General features: G+C 36.8%; 2 protein-coding genes across 2 annotated transcripts; one reads left to right on the forward strand and one right to left on the reverse strand.

Annotated features, from left to right (window-relative positions):
- Positions 1–3,349, forward strand: LOC100251138 (UPF0481 protein At3g47200). Its single transcript, XM_002283303.5, has 2 exons — positions 1–1,462; positions 2,190–3,349. Exon 1 carries the CDS (start codon positions 114–116, stop codon positions 1,440–1,442), a length of 1,329 nt encoding a protein of 442 aa, XP_002283339.2. The 5' UTR covers positions 1–113; the 3' UTR covers positions 1,443–1,462; positions 2,190–3,349.
- A 6,797-nt stretch (positions 3,350–10,146) lies between these two features.
- On the reverse strand, positions 10,147–11,052 carry LOC100261339 (ethylene-responsive transcription factor ERF024). Its single transcript, XM_019221711.2, has one exon. The coding sequence runs from the start codon at positions 11,050–11,052 to the stop codon at positions 10,147–10,149; it is 906 nt and encodes a 301-aa protein (XP_019077256.2).
- Between the last annotated feature and the right edge of the window lie 4,296 nt (positions 11,053–15,348).

The raw sequence follows: 15,348 nt of genomic DNA on the forward strand, positions 1-15,348 counted from the left end.
AAACGGATGGTTTCATAGGAGTACTTTTCATTAAGGAAGAGTGGTAGCTGGCAGGTTGAAGATCAGATCATATCCCCAGATCCTCCACGACTACGATTTGGAAACAGAGGTGGATGATGGAAGAAAGTAACAATGATGTTGTGGTGAGGATATGGGAGGTGAACAAGGAACGCTTAGCACGTATGCAGCAGAAAATCTCGGAGGAGCCACGATTACTGCGCAAAAGCGCAGGCAGAAGCTCATGTTGCATCTTCAGAGTGCCTCGAACACTAGTTGAGATCAACAGTCGCTCTTATCAACCTCATATAATCTCCATAGGTCCATATCACAGGGGTGAGCCTCATCTCAAAATGATCGAGGAGCACAAGTGGTTGTACTTGGGCTCCTTGATTGCTAGAACGCAGCGTCATGGGTTGGGCTTACAGGACTACTTGAGAGCCCTACAGCCATTGGAGATGGAAGCTAGAGAGTGTTATTCGGAGATAATCCACCTTGACACCCACGACTTCTTAGAGATGCTGGTCCTGGATGGTTGCTTCATAATTGACTTCTTTCGTAAAATTGGAAAAATGCATCCCTTTGAGCCAGATGACCCTTTGGTCTCCATGTCATGGGTGTTCTCCTTTTTCTTGAGGGATCTTCTTCTGCTGGAGAATCAGCTTCCTTTCTTTGTTCTCCAGCGCCTGTTTGATCTCACAAAAATGCCAGGAGAGGAGTCAGGCCCTTCCTTGGCTAGCCTTGTTTTGGGATTCTTCAACAACACACTGCAAAGGCCAGATGAGATCCTCCAAAAGCATTGCAACCTCAAAGGCAAGCACTTTCTCGACTTACTTCGGTTAAGCTTCATCCCTGAGGAACAAGAGCTAGGAACCCTCGACCATAGACCCACCCACTTGATCCAGTGCGTGTCAAAGCTTCGTAAAGCAGGAATCAAGCTCAAGTCCGGAAAGGCCGATAGTTTCTTGACTGTAAAATTCAGGAATGGAGTGATGGAGATGCCACCTGTAACCATAGATGATTTCCTCACCTGTTTCTTCCAAAACTGCGTAGCCTTCGAGCTATGCCACAAGGACTGCACCAAGCACATCACCACCTACGCTACTTTGTTGGATTGCCTAATCAACACATCTAAAGATGTGGGGCATCTCTGCGAACGTAACATTTTTGAGAATTATTTTGGAACCGATGCAGCAGTTGCTCGATTCATCAATAATTTAGGCAAGGACGTGACTTTTGATCCAGACAACTGTTATCTTTCCAAATTATTCAACGACGTGAACGAGTATTATCACAATGGTTGGCATGTTCAGTTAGCGGGCATGAAGTACACATATTTCGACACTCCTTGGTCATTCATATCAGCCTTTGCTGCTTTCATTCTCCTCCTCCTCACAATAGTCCAAACCTTCTACACCGTTTATCCTTATTTTCATCGTCAATGATCGTCGGCTTCATCATCCATGTGAGTATCATCTATACCATGCTACTCATTTCTATTCTTAACTAATAAAAATATCCTTTCAGAGATCATAGATCCAAGTATGTAGAGGTCTTTCTAGGTTTTCCTATTCAGCATCACAGATTCTAGGTTTTCTTTTTTTCTTCTATAATTGGTGATAAGTTAGATGAATGGTGAGTCAAATGGAAGCATCTTGAATGAAAGCTCAAGCTAACGTTCCTTATACAACCAACGTTCTTGTTTGGAAGCCCTGTTAGACACGTGACATGCAGGAGTAGTATAGAGCAAGCAATTTCTTAGCTAAAATATTGAACCCCCCATCGCACGAGATTTCATATGCTTTAATCATTCAGGGCCTGAACCATGCTTGCATCTATAAATTTTCCAGGAAAAAAAAAAATACTAAAATAGTGTGTGTGAACAATGAAGATGGCTTTCTCTTGCTCGATGATTTGTTATATCAATCTGCGTCCAATTACAAATTCACAAAGTAGGTTTGCTTATCAATATTGTAAAATGAGATAATAGCACCAAAATTTAAGGTTTGCTTATGGTCCATACATGAAAAGGCGGCAAAAGTTAATTCTAATACCGTCTAAAAGAATAAATCAACCCGATTATGGTGGAGGAACTTGAAGCATATAATTAGTTTAATATTAGGGAACAATTAATTTAGTAGGTGAATGGCTCTTTCATAATATTTCACGCTTCTACGTTTCCCATCCATCAGATTCGTGGCCATTCAATTTCCCATGGCTGGAGAATCGAAGGTACACATAGGTTGCCAGGTGGTGCCCAAGGCGTAAATATTAGCCCTCGCAACATGACAGTCTTCAAGATGAATAAATGAATATCCACCCAACTTAACTCCGAGGCTGCGTTTTGGGGTTGTATTGGACTAGTCTTACAATATCTATATTAATATAAGGACTTTTAATAGCTTGAGTTGGGTCGAGTTGTCTTGGAAAATATTTTGGACAATAATTGGGCGTCAAGCTTGAATAGATTTGTGATCAGATAACCCAATCCAACGTTATCTATATATATCCTTATTGTGTTTCGAAACTCAATTTGACAATTCATGACCTCAATCGATTTTGTCAGCTCAAGAATACGAACAATAATATATACTATTGTGTTGTGAGATGTCTTGCTTTTCTGCAGTGGCACAGAGCTCTGAGGTATGCGCTTAATTTTCCGAGGAAAAACCGATTATATATAGCTGGAAATGGATTAATTTTGAAACAGCCATGATATTTGAGGATTGAGAGGTTGAAAATACTGATATTTTGTAAACGTTTGACTGATTGTTTATGAATTTTGATATTCCATGCACGTCTTCTCCCACATATATATATATAAACACATCATCTAAACTAAACAAATCCATTTGTTTTCCTAATTTTCTTACTCGACTCCTATATAATAGCCTGTTATAATATATGTTAGCTGAATACACATTCACACGTCCAACACTTCATGATGTGGTCAAAGTGGTCCAGCACTTTGACCACGTCCTCCACCATCCCTCTTTCGTTGCGCTTAAGGAGCACATTCCAGCAACTGGTCAACATGGTGGCAAGAGCAATATGGTATGATGGAAGTCACGGTTATAAATATATGAAAAATGGTCCCAAACTCGTCTGCTACTATTATTATCTTCAGGAAAAACACCATCTAAAAAAAGATATAAAAGTTTGGAAATCTGGGTTTTTGAAACTGATTATAATGACTGGAGATAAGTAGACTATTCTTAGTCTTTTCAGTTTTGATTTATGTTGCAAAGTCATTAGAGTCGAATATAGCATGTAAACTTCTTTCAACATACACTTACAGCGATTAAGATATAAAGGACTAAAGGGTTGAAGAGGACTTCAGTGTGGGTTGTTTGGCTTCCAGGAGGAGGTTGGAACTCTTTCTTTTTTTTTGTTCCCTTTCTTGGCTCTATCCGACATGGGCTTTGTTGGTTGAAAGTTTCATTTGAGCAAGTTTTGTATTAGCTTTTATATGATTATTTTACTAGTAATATCTAGCTTTATTAGAAAGGATGAATACCATGCATATTGCCCTAATGTCACTATGATGACTTCATATATATATATACGTATGTTGTCATACCCCTTTCTCATATTCAATTTATAAAACCGGAAGAGACGTGCATGCATGCACTTGGCACCCAGAGAAATAGATATATATCTAGTCATTTATTTGGCTGAGTACAGGAAATGAATCCTTTGAATGAGTTACTATCCCATGGGTACAATTGCTCATTCAAGACAGGTTTGGTCGGTTTTTTTGGTAACCCATGTGGAGATGCATACTCTAAGCTAATACAAAGACTTTATGATTTTAGCGCATATTAATACCATTTTCTCCATCGTATTAATATGCACAAAATTTGTTGACATTCAACTATATGAAAATCGTGCTAAAGATTAAGATAATGTTTTTATTTTTATCTTAAATTTGAATAAAACTAAATATATTTTTTGTTTCTAAATGTATCATTTTTGGATGGAAGGAATTACTTTATACAATCAAATTAACAATATCCCAAAAATATTAATTAAAAAAAGTAATTTAATATAGTTTCAAAATGAGATTCGGTATCCTATCCCAGCTTGAAAAATGAGATTCCTTTAGAAAGATTCATAAAAGACGGATTGCAATGTTTTTGAGTAGGTACCATCTCTGAGTTGTTCCCGAAATACCAACACCAAATGAATGTGTCTACCGCTCCAACTTCAAGTCGCAGTCTTCAAGGCCCCCTAGAAGAATTATCCGTAGCTAGCTTGAGGGCTTCAAAATCCGTGCTCTTGATTTTTCCGGGGTTGGTGAAGAACAGAAACATGGGTGGAAGTCTGAAATATTGATGCCTTGGGGCAGTGTACGTATATTAGCTAACCCTTGCAACTGCAACATTTTCTTTTTCTTTCTTTTTTATTTTCTTGTCATTCATTGCAAAGAGGAATTGAGTCTTTTATTTTAGTCTTCCACAATTTTGAATTTGGCGATGCCTCATGCATGGGTTACACATATTTGAGGATCAGAAAAAGGAACGTGTCAGCTGCAGAAAAGTCAAAATTTTTCAGAGAATCACTAGTTGTGATTATCAAATAACAGTAGTAATCTGATTCTAGGTACAAAATTTAATCAGCAAATGGTTGGGGTCTCCTAAGCAGTAAGACGTGGAAACACAGGATATGAGATCTTCCCCATATAACATTGACCGATTTGTGGGCCACATGGACCTTTCTCATTGGAAAAACCTTCGGCCTCCATTCTGAAGAGAAAAAGTGGACAATCAATATTTGTTATAAAGAAGATGGGCTTGATTTCATTACACAAGGTTAGAAATCTTGTGTCACCGCTGTTGAGCCCATATTACAATTGTCCACAGTTGGGCTGGTCCATCTATGCTTGGTAGATCTAGTGCAGCAATTCTCTACTTGAATGCTTGAATTGGGTTGATACTGAAATGAAGCCATGGATCAATCAAGAGATTCCCAATGAAAAACTTATCAGAGGAGAGGGGTTATACTTAGGACTATATTTGGAATGAAAATTGTGAATTAGTTTTAGAGAAGTTTAAAGGCCAATTCAGAATGGTAGAAGCTATCAACGAAACTTGTAAAGCAACTAATTCGAAATATGGAGTCTTAGCTTTGTCAAGTTGCCGATGAAGAAAAAGGAAAAGGCACTTTCACTAATAATAAAAAAGGAAATTAAATTTAAATGTGATTATTTGCCCTCAGATCACGTGGGCCGCCATGAAAGGACTCTCCGTCCGTCCATCCTTATAGATAACTTTTTTTAAAAAAAGGGAATCTAGAAGGTAAAAGTATCCATCAATGAGAAATGAGAAATGGGAAATGGTTTCCTGTGGTGATGTGGCTTTTACCGTGTGCTACGATTCTATTTCAATCTTTTTCACACCAAGTAATAACCATCCCAGTTGAAAACTTGAAAAGGCGAAATAACAAGGGAATATGTAAGTGGTCAATAGTTGATGTTGATGAAGAAGAAGAAACAAGGGGCATAGCCGAAGTCAGCACTCAGAAGCCTCCACCGCACATTTGTTGGGCCGCATGCCTCACACTGAGTCACACATCTTCCTAGTGGCAGACCATATGGCTTAGTCCATGGCAAGGGACCGGGGGCATTAGGTTGGAACAATGAGGAAGTAAATATATATATATATATATATATATATATATATTATTATTTTTTTAAATAAAAAATAAAAAATGTACCTAAGATCGAAAGCCTTGCCAGACTGGCATAATGATCTGCAGAATCCCAAGGGGTTAGCCAGGCTGTCTGAATTAAACTCAAAATAAAGTGGCCTTATTGGGGTCTGCCTAGATCACATACTTTTTACTCTGTGTGGCTGTCCTTAAAAGTTGTGAAACGAAAAACGGAGAAAATACTTTGTGGCTGTCCTTAAAAGGTTGTGAAACGAAAAGCGGAAAAGATTATATGTTAATTTCCATGCTCTGATTTTCAACCATGCAGCTTGAAGGGTATAATTTATTTGTTTGGTAATTATTTTTTAAAATAATTTTTTATATTTTTTAAAAATATTATAAATAATTTTTTTAAGAAATATATATATATAAATTTTAAAATATGTAATAAAATATAAAAAAATAATTTTTAAGAACTATTTTTTGAAAACACTTGTCAAATAGGGTTTGATGTTTTTTCATTTTTAATGTCTTTTTATTAGAGAAAAATTATGATAGTTGGAACCCATAATTCAAAGCTTCTGGAAAATGGGAAGGAGTGACTTCCCATTGTATGAAATCCCACAAGATTTCAGGTCTCCAGATTAAGCAGCGTCAATTAACTAGGCGTCCCCTCATCTAGACTTTGTGTTTGGGTGGAGAGAATAAGGAGCATGACGTGGTCCACCCACCACCATTCCCCATGGATAAGGTCAAGTTGCAATTAAATTTAGCAACGCCGTATAAAATTTAACTGCTGTTTATACTTTGGTTTATCATTGATGCTCGTACGATTTCCCTTTGGTTTTCTCTCCTTTTTCTCCTTTATTTTGGTGCATATCATTTTCATGGGGGTTCTCGGTCACGCGAGTCTGTTTGGAAGCTCAACTAGGGCATAATAGTTAAAATTTATACCTTTGTTGCGTAACCCAAAAAAGGGAAAAAATAATGAATGGAAAAGCAATAGAAACCCTAGACTGTCAATCAATCTCTACTACGGGGGGATTAGTTGTTGATGACGACGGACCAATAATCACCACTAGTATGGAGTATTGATTAAACACAGCTACAGAGTTGAAGATCAAATTGATTAGACGCTTCTAATGACGCCCAACCTTTTTTCTGATGATTGAAATATATTGGGAATCCTCACATAGTGTCGAGCGTCTAATATTTGGGATACAGACTATCAAGTGGGTTTCCACTCGTTGAATAGTTCGGTTTGGTAATAAGAATAAACCTCTATCAAAACCACTCTAGGGCACCAAATTGGAGTGAGACCAGACCCGGATCAAGAGTCCAAAGCCTCTACTATTCTTCCATAGTTACATTACTCTTACTCACCAATAAAGAAACTTTTAAGGGAAGGGCCAAAGGACCAATTGGTTGGGCCTGTCCAGGTTTCTGAATGTGGGCGTGAGTCAGCAATTCCTTGGTGGAAGTAATTCCCCCAGGCCCACTGGTGGCTGGTTAACCCATTGAGCCCATTGAGCCCATTGGTCTCCCTCCCTGCTGTGTAAGAACATGCATTTTATGAATCGGTATCTACAAATTTTATTTCCTTGACTAAAAACCCATAAACACTCAATATGTCTGATGATTAAGAGGAGGTGGTTGAATGACTTTGAAATGATTACTTCCCTCAACCGGGATTCAGTTTTGCAGATGATTTCATTTCAGAAATGGCACAGTTGTAAAAATGGTTTGTGAGGATGCCATTGGTTTGAAATTTGATTGTGAGATGAGTATAGAGGGAGATGTAGGGATGAATAGGAAAAGCATAATAAATACATTGAAACACAGTCAATAAAGGTTATAATTAGGTTTTGTGTGGGTCTAAAATCATTGCTTAATACTTAAATTATGTGAGTGTGACCCCCATTAATCTCAAGATACTTAGAATGTGTATCATTTGCCTCTTGTATGAAAGAACTAATATGGTGAACTTTTGGGAGGATTAAAAGGAGCCCAATTTGGCACCGTGTGTACGGCTGATGACGCGTCGTGGTGGAGATGATGGGCTACCGCTACAATCATGAATCATCCTGACAAAAAGGGCGGCACCATTTTTGTTTCTGTAAATTAAACTGGCAGCTACATACCAAATGGCGGCTGACCTAGCATCTACGGTTGATGACATGGAATCTCTCCCCCTCTCAACCTGCCTTGCTTTTTCAAAAGTGCTGCTGCGTGTGTCGGAAGTTTTTCAAACGGAAAATATATTTTTCTTTATCTATTCGGGAAGGAGCTTCTTGAATTTCTTATTTATTTTTCCTTCGTGCAAAATAGAGCATAAAAGAAGGGAAGAAAATTATTATTTGATTATATTATAATAATTTTACGGTATTATCACTTCAACCATATGGTTAAAAAAAAAAAATGAAAGAATGTTATCTTTCACGTAGAAAATATTAAGATTGTGCTCATCTTTTAAAATATTTAATGAAAAATGTGAAGGAAAAGATATAAAGAGAAAAAATAGAATTTTTTTTTTTTAAGTTTTATTTATTTTAATTTTTTTTTATGAAAATTAAATAATTTATAAATAAATATTTTTTAAAATTAATTTTAATTATAATTAATTTTTTAAAAATTTTATAATATATATAAGTACGAGAAAATAATTTTTATTTAACATTATTTTTTTTTCAATTTTTTAAAATTAAAAATACAGCATAAAAAAAATGCCAACCTAAAGTTTTACATATTTAAACCTTCTAATCTAAAAATAAAACTAAAACATGAAATGTTTTTGTTAATTTTGGACTTGCGTTACCTCATGTAGCCAAGAAGAGAAGAGAAAATAAGCATGAAGAAGGTTTTATTCAAATATTGCTCTCGTGTGATCAATTATTTTCTTACTTTTTCATGAGATTCATGTAGTTGATTGTAAACTAGCATTCAATTTTATAATGACTGGTTCGATTGACCTCAATTGAATATTTTGATGAAATGTAGCGATAAGAATGGCAGTATCCATGTAAAACTTGAGTTTAAAAAACTATTATCCCCTGTACATTGAAATCGAGATGTGTGGGAGGTGAGGGATGAGGGTGAGTGAAGTTTAATCCAACGATCCATGATGAAGAAGAGGGTGATGAATGAGAAAGGGGTAGGGCCAAAATGCGCATGCAAATAATGGTTGGATTTCCAGACACACGATGCATGATTCAGACCCATCAAACAAGGAAGTTGAGGTGTCAGCGTCTCATCTTACTACGACATTCCACAGTCTATGATACCTACTCACCCATTGCCTTGTGTAGGGACTCTGACTCCTTGAGAATGACACGTCAACAAAAGGGTAAGGTGGACCCTCGCCTCCATCTCAACATTCACTTGCCTTGGTTTGTAACTTTATGTAAATTTCAATAATAAAGATATAGTTATGTGGATATGAATTACATGCTTTCAAGAAACCAGGCCACTAAGATCAACGCTTTCATAATTCAAATTGACTAAACCCTCCCAACTTGCTTCTTTTCTTCACCAAACCATGAATTGATTTTATCTTTTGCTTATTCTTTTCGTTTCAAGCCTCATGCCCACTGACCTTTGAATCCAGGCTTGGGCGTCTCCGCCGTTTTTACAATTCTCTCTCTCTCTCTCTCTTTTTCTCCACTCAATATTGCTAGCTGTTGCAGAACTTGATATCATGAAGGTTCTTGGCAAAGTTCTTGCCTTTGCCGTGCTTTTTGTGCTGATTGTTCTTTGAAAAATAGAGAGGCGGGTACGTTTCTTAGGGCATATATTTAGTGTTGGTGATGGCAACAAATTTGCTTTTTTACATAACTTTATTGTTGGTGAGACAAATCAATCTGCTGCTGGTGAGCAACAGATAGATGAAGAGATGGGTTGATGGATTTTCAGGAAGAAACTATTCTGAGCCTCTTCACCAGGATTCCTTTGATGTCTGGGAATCAAACACTTTGAGCCGCATATAAACACTGTAGATGATCGGTTGAAACATGATGTGTATCACTACATATGCTGTTATTGAATTCAAAGAAACCAGGATATATAAGTTAATTAAGAGCAGCGGTTCTCTTCAACTCTGAAGGATTGAAGTATGATATATGGAATTGAAGGTTCCTCAACTCTGAAGGATTAAACCATGATATATGGAATTGAAGGTTCCTGTATGTCTCTGAGAGATGCAATGACTGGAGCTGCTGGAGGAAATACCTGCAAAAAAGTGATATGTAAAATATAATGTATAACTCCATACTTATTTATTAGAACGGAAAAGGTGCAAGTAACAGAAAAGTTCAAAACAAGCACCACACTATATGTACAAACATTGAAGAAAAGACACTCATACTCGCTTGCTATGATGCCACAGTCTCCCCGTCTTTTAATTATTTTTCTTTTTGTTTTTTGTTTCTTGCCGATGCGGGACTCTATGATATATTAACTAGGGATGATTGTGGGTTTGATTTGATTTATTGATTTATTGATGGATTAAGGATAATTCCAGAGGCTGTGATCTCCTGTAAAATCCGCGGTGGCATCTTCCCCTGCCAAATCCAAGCGAGGAGGGCTGAGAAGCATCCCTTCTGCCATATTCACAAGAAGATTGGGCATATCGAAGATCAAATCCTCGTCAACAAACTCATTAGCCATTGATCTGCCTAGTGCTATTGGACTAATGGTACTTCCACCCCCAGATAGAGCATCCACAGCGGCTCCAGCGGCCGCGGCCGCCGAGGCTGCGGCCACCTGGATGTCACGTGGAGAGGTGGATGCAGGAACAGGCAAGGAAGAAGCGGAGTTCGGAAAGTTAAGCTCAGCATCTTGACCCTTAAGAGCAAGTGCAGCCACATCATAAGCCACTGCAGCCATTTCCGGAGTTGGAAATGTACCAAGCCAAATGCGATTGGGCTTCTTGGGCTCCCGAATCTCCGACACCCATTTCCCGCTGCTCCTACGCCTCACTCCGCGGTAAACAGGGTGGCGCCCGGTACCAGAGGAAGCAGCACCACCTCCATTGACAGAGGCATTGCTGCCACTGGCACCGCTGCCGCTTGAGTTGGAGTTAGTGGCGTACTTTGAATAATGCATACTGTTGGATAAAGAGAGAGGGAGAGCAAGAGGGAATGGCGGGAAGGGTGGTTTTGAAGTTGGAAGTTGGAAGTTGGAAGTTGAAGGGGAGAGGAGGAGGCATTTATGGAGGAAGGATTTGCAGAGTACAATTGTCCTGCAGTTGATAGATTTCAAAGTGCAGAAGTGCAAACCAGTTGTTAATGAACTGCGCTCTGTGAGGGTTGGGGTGTAAGCCAGCTTTGTGTTGGACATCTGGGTTGGACTGCGTTTTTGCAGCCAAAAACTGCCTATCTTAACGTCAAGAACAGTGATGTTATTAAGCATTTACCAATCTTGAGAGAGATTTTTATATAATTAAATCGAGCAACAATCCATCATCAAGATCTCAAGGTCCCATCCAAGAGAGAATTTCTGTATTGCGTCACTTTGCATGTGTGGCCCACTGGTAGCCTATGCTCCCAATGTCTGCGCTTTGTTGCACTACATGAGTTATCACCAATAGTACCATCACCATGCCCCACATCACTGCTTTCTTTTTCTATGCCCATGCCCATGCCTCTCCCTTCTCCCCTTTGCCCTTGCCCAAACCCTACTCCTCCCACTCTACGCAATCTCCAATCCCCTGTTTTATTAATTTACTCCTTATCATCCTACTCTCTTAGGTTTCCTTGCATATATTATCCTTCACTTAGGCCAGTATTTCACTTTATGTTATATCCTTAATGTATTCATATTCATATACCTATTCTATAGTTAAAAAAAAAAAATTCTTCATAGGAAAGTCACATATTTCAAAATATTAATATGTTGAATAAAGTTAATAAGCTTAAGAATTAGTGTCATATATATTTAAATGAAAAGCAAGTCTAATTAATTTTTCTTTAAAACAACCTAACTTATACAAATGTCATCATCCAATTTAATAATAACTTTTAAGGTATAATATTGTTGTTCTCAAATTTAGGATATAAGTCGCTCGAACAAAGGCCCTTAAAATAGGTTTTTAAGTATGATGTCTTATTTGGCCTACCTCATCGGACATCAATTAATTTTTCGTTTATGAAATGGTCGAAGCTTCATCCAATAATTGATATCAAAGCCAGTATCATGGGTTTAACTCATTAAGCCCAAAAAATGGATTGCAGGCCAATCTCTTCATGGATTGAATAATGTTTTATGAACTGTTCTTTTCTTTTTTTGAGTGCGATGCCAAGTCTGATGGTTTGTAACTTCAGGAATACTCAATTTAATGGTAGCGTGGACGGTGGAAGGGGTGAGTAGTGCGTGGATCCAACCGTTAGAATTACCGCCCAAAAAACATTTTATTTGCTGGGGACTGGGGAGATTTCTGAGATTGGGTTTAGGGTCCACTTTGTTAAGCGGAGGGCACGTACAAGTCCAGGACTAGAATATTTTTTGTTTTGCCACTGGCTGGCTCCGGAGTTAGAGTTGATTTAACTGAGTTTGGACATCCGAGTAAGCCCACGAAGTTGCGTAAAGAAGTTCATAACAATGGCTACCTACCCACTCCCAAGAATTCAGTATCATGTCTAGCTAGCTAAGCCTGATTTTAAGTGTCGTTTTGAAGTGCATGAAATTCCTACATGATCGCCCCCTTGACTAAACTGCCCGGGATAAAAACACCCACTTGTAAGCAACTAATGTCGGGACCAACTCCACAGTGAAATATTATTAAATTACTTCAATGGGGCTTTCTCTTTCAAGGCTGCTAACCTCTTTATCTTTTCTTTTCTTTTTTTTATTAATAATATCTGTTTTTTCATTAGTAATTCTGGCAAGTGGGTCACGGTATCTATGGACATGGGGGTCCTCATTCTTGGGACATCTTTCTATTTTCAGGGATGAAGATTTGGTAGGACACCATGTAAGGGTATTTCTACCAATGAAACCATGAGTCGACAACATGTTATCATACGCCTTTTTGGATAATTATATATCCAATGTTGATCCCCGACAGTCGACTGCATGGTATGCTTCAGGGTTATTCACTTGCTATATCACCTGAAAATTTGTCTCACAACACTCCATCCCATTATCTTATGTTTTCCTTAATATTTTAAGCCTAGTAATCCCATCAAAGCCATCCGCAGTGGGCTGGTTAGTTTGCAGGGGTTCTTTGTCAATTTCACAAAACAAATATCTACCGACATGAAATTGGAAGGCTATGGGGCTCTTACAAATGAAGTTAGTTCAACCATGCTTTTGTCAAAGCACCTAAGTGTAACCCAATATATATGTATACATAAAAGGAAACATGCCTTTGATTTTCAATGAAATAGACTTGAAACAAATAAACACAGGAAGGTCTTTTTCATTGTTGATACTTGATACCTACCTTAGCTAGGAAGCACTGTGGCAGGAATGTTGATACAACAAATATTTCAATTTTAAAGCTTTCTTAGTTAAAAGATTCACTCGATCGTTACTCCCTTTGGATTTCCATTTATTAAATGATGTAATATACTATGAATAAACATTTAAGCCAGCAATTAATACCATATTTACTCATTTCTTAATAATTTGAAATTTTGTATTTACTCCTTAGAAAACAACAAAAACAAATGATAATTATCTGCTTGGGATATTTTGTGTTGTGATGACTGAGCTTTGCAGGTTAGTTGCAAGTGTTTAGAGAAAGCTATACATGTAGATAGATTGAAATCATATTCTTACTTTCAAGATTTTGATTGAAATCGTATTGTTGCTTTCACAATTCCAATTTATATATAATAATTTTGTTTGGAAGGTTAATTTAGAAAGTTTTTAAATATTAGAATTAAATTTAATTTCTACAAGTTAAGAAGAATATTTTATTTTAATTTATATTTTTTAGTAGTTAATATGTAAAATATTTTTATATTTTATTATTAGGAGCTTTTATTTAATTAAATACAAGCATGCATAAATAAGAAATCATATAATATAAGAAAAAAAGGTTCATAAAATATAGTATATTTTGAATTCTTTTGAATTTTATTATTATTACTATTATTTTTGTAAGTATTTTTATTTCTCTATTAACATTATTACTTCAAATTTCAAGTTAAAGGCTTCCATTCATAATATTTAGCATATGTTTGAGAGTGATTTTTAAAAGTGTTTTTAATTTTTTTAATATTTGAAAAATAAAAATTTTAAAATCGCTTCCTACAATCACTGTTAAACGAATGCGATGAAAGGAAAGAGATTATGTTAATATGGAAGGAGTATAATAACTTAGTTTGAAGGATTGCGTGAACTATAGTCCTAAAAATATTTAAGGCCAATTATTCTAACTCTGACCATGCATAAATTTTTTTAAAAATTCAGTAAATATTGGGTAGTTATTTAAAAAACCCTAGGAAGGACTAGTCAGTATTTCGTTTTATTTTTTCCCATTTTATTTCCCACTCCGTGTAAGCCAAGACGGTTTTGGTAATGGAAACCAAGGGAGAGAAGCGAGAGGCAAGAGCCCAAGAAGTAATTAATTGTATGAGTTTAATTAAAGTAATTAAAATAATAAAAGAAAACAAAGAAGGAAAGGAGATGATATCGAAGAAGAAAATGGCGGTGAAATGGAGGACTAGGGGGAGTTGATTTGACTGTGTTCAAAGTCCAGCTGTAGATACAAGCACCCTATACAATTGCAGTAATATTCAGAAACGGAAATGAGTGAGAGGGTGTGAACAGTGGAGAACGAAAAGGGGAGGAAAAGAGACGGTGTACAAGGCGGCTTCGTAGTTGAATAAGCGCGGAGTTGAAAGAGTGGTTCGCCGTCTTGCGCCACCAACCCAGTGGGACGGAGAAATCCACGCTTTGAAAGGGACAACTGACGAGGGGAGGCAAAACCCAGAAGACAAAATATCAGGGATTTGGAGTTATTAGAGGAGTCGGTCTGTAAAGCGCTGAGCAAATAGGCATCTCATTCCTGTAAGCGTGTTGCCGCGTTCTACCTTCGTCTGCGTTGCAGAAGCATATCACGTTCGCAGGCAGCCGCTCAGGAAACCCACTTACATGCGCCTCCGTCTCGTCAGGGCCCAGCCGCATTCCTCCCTAGGCCTTACTCCTAACTTACACGTCTTAACTCTTTTATGTTTGGGCTTACTCTATTTCCACCTAACGTTTCTTTTGCTGGGCTTGGCCCAATTTCATGGACGTCCCCTTCGCTCCGCTCCAAACTCACACATTTAACTCTTTCTTTATCTTCATGTTTTTTTTTTTGTTTTTTCTTCTTCTTCTTCTTCCTTTTTTTTATTTTATTTTTATTTTTATTTTTATTTATTTTTAACTTTTTGCTTCTTAAAATTACCTTCATCTCCTGTGAGAATATATTTTTCTAACGAAATTCTAATTCCAAAATCATTCCTAATGGTATTTTTTTAAAAATAAATAAATAAAGTGTAATAGGACAAAAATATTTTTAAAAACTTTGATTAATTTTTTATTTTTTTCAATGTAAAAAGATTAAATCAAGTTTTATTTTACATAAGAAGATGAATTATTAGCATTTTAATATAATTACTAAAGTATTCTTATTTTAATATTTTTATAAATTAAAAAGAAATAATTAATGAGACATAATCTTTACCTTTTATTAAGATAATAAGAATATAATATAAT

This window comes from Vitis vinifera, chromosome 8 (genome assembly GCF_030704535.1).
Source record: "Vitis vinifera cultivar Pinot Noir 40024 chromosome 8, ASM3070453v1".
Lineage (NCBI taxonomy): Eukaryota > Viridiplantae > Streptophyta > Magnoliopsida > Vitales > Vitaceae > Vitis > Vitis vinifera.

Coding starts and splice junctions, on each gene's coding strand:
- LOC100251138 (XM_002283303.5), top strand. CDS start 114: ATGATGGAAGAAAGTAACAATGATGTTGTGGTGAGGATATGGGAGGTG.
- LOC100261339 (XM_019221711.2), bottom strand. CDS start 11,052: ATGCTTAATAACATCACTGTTCTTGACGTTAAGATAGGCAGTTTTTGG.